Source organism: Helianthus annuus, chromosome 3 (genome assembly GCF_002127325.2).
Source record: "Helianthus annuus cultivar XRQ/B chromosome 3, HanXRQr2.0-SUNRISE, whole genome shotgun sequence".
Lineage (NCBI taxonomy): Eukaryota > Viridiplantae > Streptophyta > Magnoliopsida > Asterales > Asteraceae > Helianthus > Helianthus annuus.
Genome location: NC_035435.2, coordinates 157,977,303 through 157,993,931, shown reverse-complemented (window position 1 = coordinate 157,993,931; position 16,629 = coordinate 157,977,303). Strand labels below are relative to the sequence as shown.

The 16,629-nt window shown below is 35.0% G+C and overlaps 2 protein-coding genes and 1 pseudogene across 3 annotated transcripts; 1 reads left to right on the top strand and 2 right to left on the bottom strand.

The window, feature by feature from the left end:
* The window catches only part of LOC110932307, a 35,045-nt pseudogene extending 26,535 nt beyond the window's left edge, over window positions 1–8,510 (bottom strand).
* Window positions 8,511–10,168: 1,658 nt separating this feature from the next.
* LOC110928138 (soluble inorganic pyrophosphatase 1) lies at window positions 10,169–11,515 on the top strand. The gene is made up of 7 exons (XM_022171319.2): window positions 10,169–10,383; window positions 10,467–10,495; window positions 10,585–10,650; window positions 10,746–10,919; window positions 10,993–11,113; window positions 11,193–11,274; window positions 11,339–11,515. Exons 1-7 carry the CDS (start codon window positions 10,287–10,289, stop codon window positions 11,379–11,381), a joined length of 612 nt encoding a protein of 203 aa, XP_022027011.1. The 5' UTR covers window positions 10,169–10,286; the 3' UTR covers window positions 11,382–11,515.
* A 1,559-nt stretch (window positions 11,516–13,074) lies between these two features.
* LOC110930220 (protein NTM1-like 9) lies at window positions 13,075–15,894 on the bottom strand. 2 transcript variants are annotated; one of them, XM_035987646.1, is made up of 5 exons: window positions 15,653–15,894; window positions 15,085–15,371; window positions 14,741–15,004; window positions 13,642–14,034; window positions 13,075–13,558 (listed from the first exon to the last, which is right to left on the bottom strand). In XM_035987646.1, the coding sequence occupies exons 1-5, from the start codon at window positions 15,801–15,803 to the stop codon at window positions 13,295–13,297; spliced, it is 1,359 nt and encodes a 452-aa protein (XP_035843539.1). In that variant the 5' UTR covers window positions 15,804–15,894; the 3' UTR covers window positions 13,075–13,294. The 2 variants fall into 2 exon arrangements, with proteins under 2 accessions (XP_035843539.1, XP_022029162.1); XM_022173470.2 differs by having other exon boundaries at window positions 13,642–14,112; window positions 15,653–15,893.
* Window positions 15,895–16,629: the final 735 nt, after the last annotated feature.

The window sequence follows — 16,629 nt, the reverse complement described above, 5'->3', positions numbered from 1 at the left end:
CTCTCTCCTTCCCTCCTTCCCTCCCCCTCTCTCTAATACCCTACCATCACACCTACAACTACTGCTATCACCAACACCCATAATCACAACCTAACCAAACCCTAGCTATATAAGTTCCTTATCTTCTTCTTTTTTTCATTTTCACACCACACAACAAAACCTTTTCCCTCTCCCTATCTCTCTCTAAGAACAGGTCGGCCACTACCATGGGCGGCAGAGCCACAACAACGCATGTGGAGGGCAGCAACAACGGCGCAACTTTCAGGTCGCCTAAACAACGATGACAGCGGTAGCTTCGAAACAGAAGGGGTAGGGGGGTTGATGTGGTGGTTTACGGCTGATGTGGTTGTGGCATTGGGCGAATGGAAGAGAGGTTCCAGTGATGGTTATCTATGGGGATGACAGCGGTGATGGTTGGCAGCCTTAACAGTCGTGTCCGGCGGCCTTTTCCAAGCGTGAGCAGCAGATTGGGCCCTTAGGTTGTTTGATAAGCAAGCTTTTATTGGTGGTAATGGGTGTTGGTGATGGTTGGCGGGAGTAGTTGCAGGTATGGTGGTAGGGTTTTTGAGAGGGGGGAGGAGGAAAATTAGGAGTGGTGGTTTGATTATGAGTTTGAGTTAATTATCATTTTAGTCCCTGAGGTTTGTCCAAATTTGTCATTTTAGTCCAAATAGTTTTTTCTCCCCTCTGAGTTCCTGACTTTTCCCCTTTGTTGCCATTTTGATCACACCCTCTAACTTTGTTAAAAAAAATGTCTGTTAACTCAAGGGTATTTTGGTCAGATTACATATATGTTTTGTTTTGTTGTCATTTTCATCCAAAACTAATTTTATATATATAAAAAATAAGAAATATAAATGTCATAAAAATATAAACATATATTTATATTAATATAAATAATATTAAAAATATAAACATATATTAATATAAACATATATTAATATAAACATATCAGTTTCATCTTCAAACCTAATTCTCTCTCTCTGTCTTCTCTCCCATCTCTTTCGTCCACACCACCGCCCCCACTATTCCCCACCACTGCCACCACTGTGCACCACCACAACCACTGCCATTCACCACTACAACCACAACCACTCACCATCATAGCCTCACCCCTTTCACTTTCTTCACATGAAACCCTAAAAGACGATGACCCTGCTGGTGTCTAAATAGCCATCACTCGCCGAAAAATGGATTCCGGATGAGTTCGCAATCGTGGGTTTAAATACCACCCTAATCGGTCGAAATAGGGGTTTAGAACCCACCCAAATCGGTTGCAATAGCGGGTTCAGAACCCCGATATCTGAAAGAAACCTGAGATTGTTGAGATGAGACGATTTTGGGAAAAAAATTTGAACTGAGATCCGTTGTTTCTGACAAGAGCCAAGGCCGGAAAAGACAGTATGGCCGGCAACTGATGTGTGTATACGTGGAAGCTCCGATCGCCGCCCCTTTTTCCACCCCAAGAAAGCTCCGACCGCCGCTCATCTGGTATGATTTGCAACTTGTATACTCTTTTGGGTTTTTTGTTTAAGGTTAAGGGTTTTTGGATTTGGGGTTTTCAGATTTGGGTTTTGATGGTGAACGGTGGAGGATGGTGGTAATGGTGAACGGTGGAGGATGGTGGTGATATTGAACAGTAACCGGTGGTGGTAAATGGTGAATGGTGGATGTTGACAGAAACGGTGGGGATGGTGTCTGATGTTGGTGGTGGCTGCCATGAGAGAGAAGAGGGTTGTGAGACGATGGAAGGTGGTAATGGCTGCCATTGTTGGAGATGGAGGAGTAACCAATGGTGGTGGTTTTAGAGAGACAGAGAGAGTGAGATATTAGAGAGACTGATGTATGTATGTTAGTGATGTATACGTGTATATATGATATATTATATATAATAAAATAATAATCATTATTAATATTATATATGTATTTCTAAATTTTTTTGTCTATTTAAGAATTGGATCAAAATGACAATTGAAAAGATTTAAATTGAAAATACCCAAAATATCCCTAGTTAAAAATGGGGTTTTTGGACGGAGTTAGGGTATGTGATCAAAATGGCAACAAAAGGGAAAAGTCAGGGACCCAAATGGAAGAAAAAAACTATTTGAACTAAAGTGGTAAATTTGAACAAACCTCAAGAATTAAAATGGCAATATAATTATTTTGTGTTTTAGTTAAATAAAATGGTTTTATCTGTTTTATTTGTTTTACTTTTTTTAGTTATTTTATCTTCAACCTCATTGGTAAAATAGATATTTTATATACACTTAACTGGAAAATCTAATATAGTTTAATGATAAGTATTACCCTAGTTTAAAAGTTTTAACCATCTGGACCACTTATTAATTATTAAATTATGGGAATCAACTGTAAAAAAATTGCAAACCATGTACCAACTAAATATTTAACTCTATCAAAAAAATACACCTGTTATTATTATCGTTACTAAATTAGGTTTCACATTTCAACTACTTTTCTAATTCTTTATTATTTTAAATGCTATGATCACACATTAAGTTGTCATTAATTTATTTCCTTGTATATATAGGAAAAGGGTAAAATTAAAACCGCTTTCAGCTGTAAGAACCATAAAAATTAAACCTTTCAAAAGGTTTTTTCAAATTAAAAAAAATCTCACAACCCTTAAAAAAACCATTTGTTCCAGCAAAAAAATAAAAAAAATGTCGAATGCAAAAATTTACACCGGTGCAAACAAAATTTACATCGTTGTAACAAATTTTACATCAGTGCGTAAACAAAATTTACATCAGGCGTAACTACAGACTCAACAATTTTTTTATTTTTACAGATGTGTTTATAACATTTTCATTTACGTTTGTGCAAAAATGGTGGCTCAACTCATGCAGAAAACGGGAATTCTCATAGTTTTCACAATTCATGATGGTTCTTACTGAATCCTATATAATATATATTAGGGGGGATTCAATGGAGAACACTAAAAAAAGTGAAAACCGGGAACCATGCATTTAACACGTTAGAAATTCAACTTAACATGTTACCTTTAGTTTTTTGATAAAAATTTCGGAGCTTTTTCATATAAATACATGTAGAAGCCTTATTAATAAAAATATTCAAATACTAAAATTTCTTTAAAATAATTCTTAAAATAGTAAAAAAAAAAAAACTAAAAAAAGGTTTTTTACAAAAATAATATTTTATTAGAATAGTTTCTACACATCTTTAAAAACAAAATCTCTGAAAAAATTTTGAAAAAAAATATTTTTTAACATTTTAAATTTGATTTTTAAGATATATTTAACATGTAAACATATTGTTTAATGGTTCCCCATTGAACCTCGCACTATATATATATATATATATATATATATATATATAGAGAGAGAGAGAGAGAGAGAGAGAAAGAGAGATATATATATATATATAGGTTTAGGATCCTGTAAAAAAATTAAATTTGTGAGAAGGATAAGAAAGAACATGATGAGGACACGTGTCATTATTTAATTTATTAGGATAATGACGTTAAGTTTTAGTAATTTAATAAAAAACCAAATTAAAGATAAAATCAAATACCACATAAAATGCACGTGCAAGTTCTCCCGTCTTTTTTAAAAGTCAATAACTTTTTATACGTAACTTTTTAAACAAAAATATATTACATCATTATAACGAGTGTTTTATTATCTTTAATATGAGTACCATATTGCTATACTTATATAGAGAAAAAAATTACTTTTCGATCAGATGTTTTAGTCCATGTGTTTTGTCTATGTTGTTTTAATTGTATGGTGATTTAAGGCGTTGTGTTTTATAGTAAAACACCATGAACGTATAGACACCATAGCATTGCAAATACTATTTACATTCAATCTTTCAATGTTTCAATCTTATTTTCGATGGTATTTTATTTTAGGAATTAAAAAACAGATATGGTGTCTTGTAAAAGGAAAAAGTTAGCTGGTTGAATTTAATGATATTTTTTATTGCTAATGGAATGGTGTCTTTGTATACATGTATATTGTCTTGGTTTTTATGGTGTTTTATTTTAGCTTCATGGTGTTTCTGTATAAGAAAATGGTAGTTTGCTTAATTCAATGGTATTTGCAATGTTATGGTGTCTTATATACGTTTATGAAGTTTTACTGTAAGTAGTTTGCTGAATTCAATGGTATCATGGTGTTTCTGTATAAGAAAATGGTAGTTTGCTGAATTCAATGGTTTTATCGTGTTTTATTTTGGCTTCATGGTGTTTATGTATAAGAAAATGGTAGTTTGCTGAATTCAATGGTATTTGCAATGTTATGGTGTCTTATATACGTTTATGGAGTTTTTCTGTAAGTAGTTTGTTGAATTTAATGTTATTTGCACTGTTATGGTGTCATATATACATTCATGGTGTTTTAATGTAAAACACAACGTTTTGAATCAATATACAATTAAAACAACAAAGACAAAACACCATGGAGTAAAACATCTGATCGAAATGTAAATATTTTTTCTCTATACAAGTATATATCAATATGGTACTGATATTAAAGATAAAAAAACATTCGTTATCATGGTGTATTTTTTTTTAAAAAGTAACATATAAAAACTTATTGACGTTTAAAAAAGAAGAGGGGAAATTGCATGTGCATTGCATGTGGGTTTTTGAATTTAAAAATGTTAAATTACCTTTATAACCTTAATATTAATATAGAAAAGAGTTAATTGCCCGGATGGTCCATGTGGTTTCACGTTTAATCCCCACCTTTTGAAAATAGCAGGTGTGCTCCCTATAGTTTGTTATTTTGTTACTCGAATAGTCCCAATATATATTATTCAATTAATTATCAAAAAACATCACAAACAACGGTTTTTGTGACTGCTGAAATTCATAAGAAAATTGATCATGCAATTGTATGATCTTGTGACTTCTAAACTTACAAGATGATGCAAATTCTCTGATGTATGGATCAAATGCTTTCATATTTATAAACATGTTAAACATCACACGTTTTGATTGTACACGACATAAACTTTATTCGGACATTTGAAAAGCGTCTCAATAATGTCATCTTATAAATCTTAAACTTTCATTACTAACTATTTGATATTTTTTATTCACTTCGTGTAAGACACATGGTACGTTATAATTTTATTATATAATTAAAAATAATAATAATTATAAGAGAACATTTTTTAATGCGATAGAACCTGGGTTTTTATTACTACAAAACCATGTACTAATACATTATTTTTAATGTTCTATTTGTTTTCTCAGTGTTGAATTTGATATATGGATAGAGTTCGGCTATAAAGTCTAAATTTCTTAAAAAGTGTAAAAAGACATAAAACATTATAATTTCAGTCATAAAACACACTTAAAACTCATAAATAACAGAGTGAATATTACTAAAACACCATATTCAAAATCTAATAGTCCATAAAAACTTCAAATAAAACATCACAGAACTATGAATATAAAAAATAACATGCTAATCAACATAAAACACCATAATATTTGTTATTCCATAATTAGAGCTTTATCATCTAAAAAACAACACAAAACCCACAGATATGATGTTTTAGTAATTTTCATTATATTATTTATGGGTTTTTTGTGTATTTTATAGTTGTCATTATTATTTTTATGTCTTTTTACACTCTTTAGATAATTTGGACTTTGTAGGCAACTCTTAATTATAACTCGTTTTCTATTAAAACGTGTTATATTTTCGTAAAGGAGGTGTTTTCCTTTATCTGGACGTTCTATCATCTTGCGATTATAGATAGTTGTGCTAGACACAGAAATAGACGAGAAGACTGGCAATGTTGTTCAAAGTGGTCCTTTAATTATAAAGAGAAGTCGGTCATTTGTTTTTTCTTTCTTTTTTTTTTTTTTTCTAGAAACCGATTTTAGTGGTGCAATGTCGACTGGTAATCATAATATTGGGCCTTCATTCAATTCACGGAGCTATCTTTAATGATTTCTCACTCACACCAAGTCACCATCACTTGTTCCTTTGTGTTGTTTTGCCAAACTCTTTGTTTATGTTTGATTGCACCGTCATTTTTTAATATTTTGGTTTACTTTTTGTCTGTTTTTGCGGCCGCCTACCTTTTAAAGATTTTTTATATAAAGAGTTACGATTGAAATTGATGACCCATATTTTTCTATTGTGTGTTTTTTTTGTTACTGTTTGAACGTGATCTTTTGGCTTTTAAGATGTGGAGTCTGCGAATCACATCTGTAAAAGAAGAGGTAGACAAAACCTCTACAGTCTGCAAGAAGGAAGTTGTTTGTTTTTTAACGTATGTACATTTCTAAATTAAATTGGTGGTGGTGTACGAACGGTGGTGGTGGACGGTGGATGTGGACGTGGACGGTGGGTGGTGGTGGACGGTGGTGGTGGTAATGGACGGTGGTGGGTGGTGGTAGGTGGTGGTGTTTAACCCTCTGCAGACCTTAGAAGATCTTAGAAGTGACTGGGCCAAATCTGCACTAAGAAGAGCTCGTACAGACGTCTTTTAATGAAACGTCTTCAGAAAAATAAATAGTATGTAGATGACAATGTCTGCACGTGGTCTGCGCGACGCAGACATAAGAGAATGCGCAGATATTTTTTAGAAAAACAAACACCCCCTATATTTCTTCCGACCTTTGTCATCGTTTTTAAACTGAGAACACATTAGCAACCGTGTTTTCTTGAAAATCTTATAATATTTTGTCAATGTTTTAGCGATTTTTCATTTAACATTTTTTTTGGAATTACTTTTGCATTAGCGATCGTGTCTAGAACTTTTTATGATTGCTTATTTTATATTTTCTGATCATTTTAGCAGCCTTCTGTTTGTTATTTTTCTTTGTAATTGTGACCTTGTCTACGACTATATTTATTTAATTATTATTTTTTTATATTTAGCGACCGGATTTTTTGTAAAGAAAACTTCTTGAATAAAGTTTGGCGACCAATTTTGTTTTCGATTCCTTTTTTTCCAAATTGTGAAAAGTAAGCTAGCGAAATGAAAGGATAGCTAAATTAGTGACTATTAGGCGACGCGCAATGATCGGTTTGGCTCAAAACTAACCAACCAACCAATCAGTTTCGGTTTGGTTATGAGTCCGTTTTCCGTTTTACATTTGAGCTTGAAATGTTTTGGGCCAAAAAGGGACCCAATATAATAAAATTGGGCCTAGAACTTGTGGGCTACAATTTCTCTAAACCACCTACAATGAACTTGAGGATGGAACTTTTGGCTAACAATATTAGATTTAAGAGTAAATTACAAGTTTTGTCCTTTATGTTTACATCAAATTTCAGGCGCTGTCCTTTTGGCCAAAAGTTGACAGGCGCTGTCCTTTACCTTTCAAAATCTTGCACATTTTGTCCTTTAGAACAAACTCAGTTAGAATTTTTGGTTAAATCTGATCATATGCCTTGCACATGAGGGCATTGTTGTCATTTCATCTCTTCAGAGACTATTATGTAAAAAACTTATGTTTAGGGACTAGTTTGTAAAGAATTCTTATTTACGGATAATTTGTAAAAAACAAAAACTTAAAGAAATATAAACTCTCTCTCTCTATAATCTGAACAACCCATCTCTCTCTCTCACTCATCTCTCTCTCCTCTCTCTGTGAAACTCCATCTCCCTCTCTCTCTCTCTTCTCTCTCCAACACAATTCAAACCCTAGCTTATTTATCCAAGTATTATACGCGAATTTGATTTTGATATAACAAATTCATATAGGGCTTTTGATCTATAAAATAAGGCGAAAGATTGCATATGAAAACGGTTGTGGATGGTGATGGTGGAGACGGTGGGTGGCGGTTGCAGGTGGGTGTAGGGTGTAGGTGGTGGGTGGCGGTTGCAGGTGGGTGTCTGTTTTATAGATCGAATTTGTGTAAGTCGTTTGTGTGAATTTGAGACCAAAAACGCAATCAAATTATACTCATTCTTCATCAAAACATCAAAACATGCTGAATTCGAAACCTTAAATCACGAATCGAACCCTCATAAATAGTACTCTGATCAAACTGGAGTATACAGCAGCAAACACCCACCAGTCGTCTCCGATCTCGGAACTGTTTCGTCGTCTCCTATCCAAGCGCTGTTCCGCCGTCTCCGATCACAGACCTGTGTCGCCGTCTCGATCTCACCGTCGTCGGAAACCGTATTCATCGATAAACCTCCACCGCCTCCGGTAATTTTTGAGGGTAATGATTTGGGGGTTTTTGAAGTTGATTTTAAAGAACTTTCACATTGAGTGTGAATGAGAGACATTGAGTTATGTGCTGAAAGAAGAAAAGTAGAAAAAAACAAGACTTAATTAGCCCTTAATTTGTCCTCCCATAAAAAGAAAAAGAAAAAACAATTTACGTTACAAGACAAAAATACTAAAAAAAGTAAAAAAGGTTGTCGACTGACTGACTGACATTGGAATTAGATAATAGTGAGGTGGTTGTGGTGACTGACACCGGCGACGATGAGTTTTTGTTGGTGGCGGAATTATCGGGAGTTAATGTAACTGCACCGAAGCATAGCATTTTGGGTGTTTTTTTATTGGCAGAAAATGTGAAGGTATTCGGGGGGTGGTGGTGATCGGTGTCTTCGGGTTCAAGGCCGGAAAACAGAAGCCGGGAAAAGCTTCCACCGGCGATGGGGTCTATGTCAGCATTTTTTTACAAATTATCCCTAAATAAGAATTCTTTACAAACTAGTCCCTAAACATAAGTTTTATACATAATAATCTCTGAAGAGATGAAATGACAACAATGTATGTGCAAGGCACATAACCAGATTTAACCAAAAATTCTAACTAAGTTTGGCCTAAAGGACAAAATGTGCAAGATTTTGAAAGGTAAAGGACAGCGCCTGTCAACTTTTGGCCAAAAGGACAGCGCCTGAAATTTGATGTAAACATAAAGGACAAAACTTGTAATTTACTCTAGATTTAGGTTATAAATTCATTCATTCAATATCTACAAAATAGTGCTTGCCTTCGATTTGCTTAAATGGGCGGCTGCCCTTTTTTTAGTTTTAATTTAATTAATGTTAGTATAATATAATATAATTATAATTGACCCTTTCAAAAATTACGATTTCGCCCTCAGTTCAAAATTACGTTTTTTCCATCAGTTCAAAATAAATTTATTCTTTTGTCCCCAGCTAAAAATTACGATTTCGCCCTTAGTTCAAAACTATAATTTTTCCACCGTTCAAAACAATGGTTTTCCCCCAAGCTAAAAATTACGAATTTGCCCTCGTTTTAAAATTATGAGTTTGTCCTCTTTTAAAAACTTATGATTTTGCCCTTAGTTAAAATTTGGAGTCTTGCCATCGTTTTAATTTTTTTTTCAAAACTATAGTAGTTTTTATTTTACTTCGTTTACTCAATCTAACTTTTTTGTCAAGCAGGTGCCTGACACTCGCTCATTGTTTATGACAATTTACTATTTTGCCCCCAGCTCAGGTTTGCCATCTTTTTTTTTTAGCAAAACTATGGCAGTGTTTTGGTTTAATTGGTTGAGTCGATATAATTTTTTTGAGATCGTGTTATGAGTAGTATGCACAAGTAACTAAAATACATGCGTACATGTTATTAAACTAAGAAATATTCGGCTTAATGCCCCGCAACGCGGGCGAGGCATCCAACTAGTTTAATAACAAACATTTAAACAAGTTCGGTATTGTTCGATTTTATCGTTTATTTCGGTCCGGTTTGGTTTTGGAGCAAGACATAACCAATACCGACCCTTAATTTTCGGTTTAGTAAAGCCAAAACCGGTTCTTTCAGTACAGCTCGTTTAATCGATTTTTTCCTCACCCTTAGCGACAGTTTTTATAGTTTAAATTAATCTCCTATTGAATTATTATTATTATTATTATTATTATTATTATTATTATTGTTATTATTATTATTATTATTATTATTATTATTATTATTATTATTATTATTATTATTATTATTATTATTATTATTATTATTATTATTATTATTATTATTTAATGACACCCTATAGATCACATTATCAATATGATTGTCTCCACGTAGAAATCGAGTTTGACTCTCTCCCTTTGTGTATATGCACATATTCCTCATATTTTCCCTTTTAAACAGCATGACCACTAATGTCTATGCATATAAATTCATCCTATTTTCCATTGAATTAACGATATTCCATTCTCATCGCCAATCTTAAAGGTATGCATGTCAATTTTAATCAATAACTTTGAAACTACATTAATCCGAAACCGCTTTTACAGATCCATTTCTTGAATTTCTAGTAAACTAGACCGCTAGATCGATATTACCCGCAAGCATGGCTGCAAAAAGCGCCCCCCGCTTGAACGAGAGGATCCTATCTACCTTATCCAAGAGATCTGCTGCAGCTCATTCATGGCATGATATTGACATCGGTAGGTACATGTGCGCACATGTTTTATTCGACTTGTGTTTGTATGTTTCTTTGTTAATGAATGGATGTATGTGCGTTATGCAGGTCCTGAAGCTCCTCAGATCTTCAATGTGGTACGCGAAAAGGCTTGTCTAATAAGTTTCCTTGTTATTTTTTCCTTTGGATTTGTGGCTTATCACGTTTGCATGCATGCGTACGACAGGTTGTTGAGATCCCAAAAGGAAGCAAAGTGAAATATGAACTCGACAAGAAAACCGGTCTCATCAAGGTGAGATCGTTAATCGGTTAATCGTTACGACATATGAATGAGCCGTTGTTGTCATTGACTTGAACATATGACTAACTTTACGATCAACTCATTAGGTTGACCGTGTGTTATATTCATCAGTGGTTTACCCTCACAACTACGGCTTCATCCCTCGAACACTATGCGAAGATAACGACCCAATGGACGTGTTAGTCATCATGCAGGAACCAGTGGTGCCGGGATGCTTTGTTCGAGCCAAGGCCCTTGGGCTCATGCCTATGATTGATCAGGTATCAAACAAATCAATCTCGTACACAACCGAATGAGAGTTTAACAAATGGTGAATTGGTTTGATGCATTTAGGGAGAGAGAGATGACAAAATCATTGCGGTTTGTGCGGACGATCCTGAATACCGTCACTTTAACGATATACAACAGTTACCCCCTCATCGTCTGGCTGAAATCCGCCGGTTCTTTGAAGATTGTATCCTTGTGTACTTTTTATCATTATAGATGGTTAACTAAATGATATGATTCGATAAATTTTCTTGACACGTTGATAGACAAGAAGAACGAGAACAAAGAAGTTGCGGTTGACGAATTTATGCCTTCAGCTACTGCTTTTGAAGCCATTCAACACTCAATGTAAGCTCATGTTTATACACCAAAATGCATAGAGATTCTTGTTAACTATTGAATGGTTGTGTAGGGATCTTTATGGGGAGTACATCATGCAAACCTTGAAGAAATAAATAGGCATGGTTTTCAAATCACCACAAGATCATCATCATTATCCTAATTACCGAGGGTTGTCTTATCAATTAAAATGTTTTTATTCTTTGTTTCACAATATATGGTTAATAAATTGATGATACGCTTTCATGTCTATGTCAATTTATAATAATTGTAAGTGACCTCGTTGAACTAGTGAGGGACTTTTGAATAGGTGCAATGTTTTATCTTACTAAAAAAAGTTGCAATATTTCTTTAAATAGGTGTTTGATCAAAATTCAAATTTATGAACTAAAGACCTTAGCTTAGGATTTATGAAATGTCATGATTAGAAAGGGAAATCTTGAAATTAAGGAAAACTAAATTGATAAATCACAAATGATGGATGTTTTCAGAACATTTCTTTGAATAGGTGTTTATAAAATCTGTTTTGTTAGGGTGGTCGGGGTGGTCTTGTGATAGCCACTCGTGATGAGTGATAGCACACCGTCACAAGTGTGCTATCACTTGTGGATGAGGGGAACTTGTGATGTATGTCACGTATGGATAGGAAAATGTGTGTGTGTGACTTTTTTGTTGAGGTGTGATTGGAGAATGTGTGTGTGTTTGCCTTTGGTGTTGAGGTATTAAGTTGTGATTGGGTGTGATAAGTATGAGTGATGACCATCCCTTAATTGTGATGGAATGTGATGAAGTGATGTTTTAATGGTGATTGGGTGTGGTATGTGATGTATTGTGATGGGTGATGACCACCCCTTCCTAGTGGCGGACATACCTTGTATCAAGGGAAAGCCTCTGTTACCCCTTGATGATCCAACGGTAGTGTAAATTTTGAAAAAAAATTGACCTTTTTTCGATCTCGTTACTCGTTTTTTAAGCGTTATCCCTATAAAGATTTTCTAGATCCGCCGATACCACTTCCACTCTTAAACGATACCCAATTTTATACTGCTATTATAATTTGTAAATCTTAATATTATTTTTAAAACTAAATTGAACATTTAAATAAATAAGTATACCAAAGGGCCTTTGGCCTAGTGGTATCAAAGTGTTGGATATGACTGTCTTATCAGGGTTCAATTCCAATTGACGGAAAAAAAAATAAGCCATTAAAAACGAGTAAATTCATATTTAATGATTCAAAATTAACAGCTGAAATCAAATAAAAAAGATACATAGTTTATACGAGTCTATAACCTTTTAACGGTCAAAAGTTATGTCTATTGGCATCTAATTGCTTTTAACCATTTTCCCCTTGTCCAACTGTCCAAGTAATACATATAAAAATCAAAACAAACATACTTTTAAACAAACAAACATACTCACTAAAATCCTAGTCATAGCAAATATGTGTTTTTGTTCTTGGCATCGTTAGATAAAGGTTACGAAATTTTAGAGGAGCGCATAGATTTATCTTAGCTTTGTCGTGGGGCCTTGGTTTTTACTACGTTTTTTTTTTTTGTTAAGTTAGCCTTAGCTTTGCTTTACCGCTTTGGCGTCGGCGTACTTCCGCGGAGTTTGCGCTACTAATGTCCCTTGTCAAGATGTTTTCATAGGACGATTAAAAAATTCATAACTCCTCTAAAATAAAATTCGGGCAATTGATTATTATAATTTTCAATCATATATATTTTAGATAATCCGATATCTGAACCTTCAAATAACTGAAGCTTTAGATATCGGGTTTTGAGGAGCCTCGCCCCACCAAATCTATTTATTGAAGAAAGAAAGATTCATAAAATAAAATACACTATCACATACATGAACTTCAACCCTAATACATCATCACATACATGAATTTCAACCCTAATACACTATCACATACATGAATTCCAACCCTAATACACCAGTAACCAAATAACAAGGCACGTAGGGGATCGATGATAAGACCTAAAGACGGTATATAGACAAATTTCTACAACCTCCGATCAAATCAAAGAAAAAAAATTGGGCATTCCGTAACCCCTAAAGATATTATCATCACAAATATAACTAGAAATATGCTCATTACCTGAATCCACGGGGACCTCAAGAAACGACCACCACGATACGCCTTCACCAAAACCAACGGTTGCATTTGAATACGGCCACTAAAACCATCTTGCTTCATCTGCGATCTGGACCGTTGATCGTCTCCTTCATCGGTCTCCTTGGACCAATCAGAACTTATCTCAGTGTCGTCAATGCTGTCACAAACCTGAAACAAAAACATTCGACCACTTATGTACATTAACGTTTTACTTTGACCAATGGCACAGTTTGTAATTTACTAGAACTTACCTCAGACTCAGTTGAACTGGTTTCATCACCATGAGATGGAGAATTGACAAGCAGGCGGAGTCTTCTAGAAGCAGTGCCTTGCCCCATAACATCTTCTGAGCTTGGGTCAGTTCGGTCAGTTCGAGGTGAACGGGAGTCACGGGACCGAAACTTGAATTCGGGTTGACCCATTGTAGAACTGCCAGTAGCATGAATATTTGTCTGGCTTGTTGACTGTTCCAGATCATTACCCGCGCTATAATGTGAACCGATATTGGGTCCTGCAGATACGGGTGCTTCACTTCCCATTGTTGTCGTTAATTTACTAGCCGACTTGTTAATCGAGCACTCTTTGCCGTTTTGTAAAAGTGTCAACAATTCGGAGAGACAAACATCCGGTTCACATGTTCCGTCCTGAAAGTTTAACCCAGTATCACTACCAAAATCATTCGCAAATCTTGAATCCAGATACGCTCCAAGTTCTGGATAACTCTGCAACATTGTTTTTTAACAATAATTAACTATTTACACAAAAATAAGAATCGAAAGTACAAAAATGTGTAAACAGATTGACCCACAACTAGGGCTGCAAACGAACCGAACGAACACGGCGTTCGTGTTCGTTTGTTAAGGAAATACATGTGTTCACGAACAGATCATGAACACTTATCGAACGAGATTTTCTATTCATGTTCATTTGTTAAGGAAATGAACTTGTTCGTGTTCGTTCATTAACTTTAGGCACCGAACACAAACAAACGTTAATGAACATAAACAAATGCCTGGGGTTTGTAGATTCATTTGTTTACTTGTTTGGGACCTTGGGTAATATATAAAAATAAAAGAATATCAAATATTTATATATATAAAATAAATAAAAACCCCAAACACAAATGAACCCGAATAAATGCAAACGAACACGAACATAAATGAACGAATGAGGCCTCTGTTCATGTTCGTTCATTTAACTAAATGAACAAAAGTTATTGTTCATGTCCTTTCACTTGTTAAACGAACGGACACAAACAAACTTCCCACCGAACGGTTCATGAACTATTCGCTGAAAGTTCGGTTTGTTTACAGCCCTAGCTCATACTATATTTATTAAAACAAATCTCACCTTTTCAACCGGTTCCTTTTCAGAGGATTTCAGTGGATCAGAAACCCGATTTTCAAAAGAAACAGCAGCGCTATGAGCCAAATTATGAGCCGTGTCGGTCAACCACATCTCCGTTCCATCCGTTGGCACATTATGCAGCGATACATCATCGGGTGATGATTTCTGTGCGGTAGGAGATAAACTCGCTGGTTCTGCATCATCATATTTTAAGGCATCGATGCTGTCTTCCGATTTTTTAAACAAACGACAAAGAACATACGCTGCCTGCATCACACAAACCAACATAAATTATGTTTTTATAAAACACTATATGTTAATTCGCCTAAAGAGTAACGAACAACTACCTGACCAGGGTTGGTACCATCAAGATCCTTCTCAGTAGCCCGATACTCATGCATAATCCAATGAGTCCGCTCCCCCTTCGGAGCCCGACCCCTATAAAAAACCAAAGTCTTCTTCATCCCAATTATCTGAGCAGACCGCCCGCGGGCCTTTATAGTCCGATCCTTCCCCGTAGCCTTCCAGTAACCCGCACCAGTAGCTCTATTCGACCGGTGCCCATTCGGGTACTTCCTATCCCTCGGACAAAAGAAAAACCACTCCGGATCCTCCGTCTTTATAACCGATTGATCTAAAATCCCCAATAAACCACAACATGTCACAATTTAGTAATATTCTGATTCCTCCAGTATAACATACATATATATATATATTTATTTTTTTAGCCAAATCTGAAGTCTATTTAATGATTGACGGGCACAAATTCGGGAATCTATATCGCATTTAATAGAATTAATAAATAGCAAAAACAAGTATGGTGATGCTGAATAATAATAAACACATAGGAAAACATACTATAAAACAGATCTTTAAGGGTATATATATATATAGAGAGAGAGAGAGAGTAATAACCGGGTAAATCCCAGGGTTCCATCTTGCAAACATCGACTTCAGGGATGATGTGAACTTCGGAATGGTGGCCGTTGATTTTCTGGCGGAGGTAGAAGTTGATGAGCTCCTCGTCGGTGGGTCGGAACCGGAAACCTAACGGGAGTTGTTCCATCGGCGATCAGCAGAGTAGGGTGGGTTGTGGAGATAGTGAAAATGAAAAAGATGAACGAAAAGGAGATTGCTTTTGAGACCATTCGGCTTCTTTATGAAGTAACCATGGTTGAAATAAATAAATAAATAATTAATGGGTTTATCTTTTTTGTTTAAAACATGTTTTGTTTGTTGATTAAGTAGTTTGTGTTAATGATGTAGTCTTGTGGTTGGATAAAGATTTGATGGTTTTTTGACCCAGGTTTGATTCTTACTTTTTTCATTATTTTCTGTGGCATTCAGGTAAAGGGCGAATAATGGTGGTGGTGGCGGTCGAGTAGTCGACCTTGGCCACAGTGTCCGGTGTTATAGTGGTTGACACATCATTCCTTGCCGTTAAAAAAAGTAGTTTGTGTTAAGCTGCGATGTGGAAGACATGCTTAGGCGAAATGGTTTTTTTAATTTAATGGTTGATGTTTCTGAGGTGGGATTGGTAGGGGGAATAATGGTTTTTTAATGGACTCGTATCGTCGTTCTAATCAAAAGCCTTAAAAAATCTGTTTGTAATTTGGAAAAAAGCTTAACTCCGTTAAGTTTTTTTAACGGGGGACCATTGTAGGAAAAATAGGTGAAAGGTGGGACTGGTGGGGGGAATATTCTGAGGTGAGATTATTAATGGCCAATAAGGTTTAGGTGGGATTATTACAGGCCAATTTCCAATCAAATCATGCCATGTCATCACCCAATATTCTATCACTAGTGATAGAAATGTAGGGGGTGGTATCACTAGTGATGGAATTCTATCACTCCCAAATTTTTTAAATTTCCATTCTCTCTCTTATGTATCT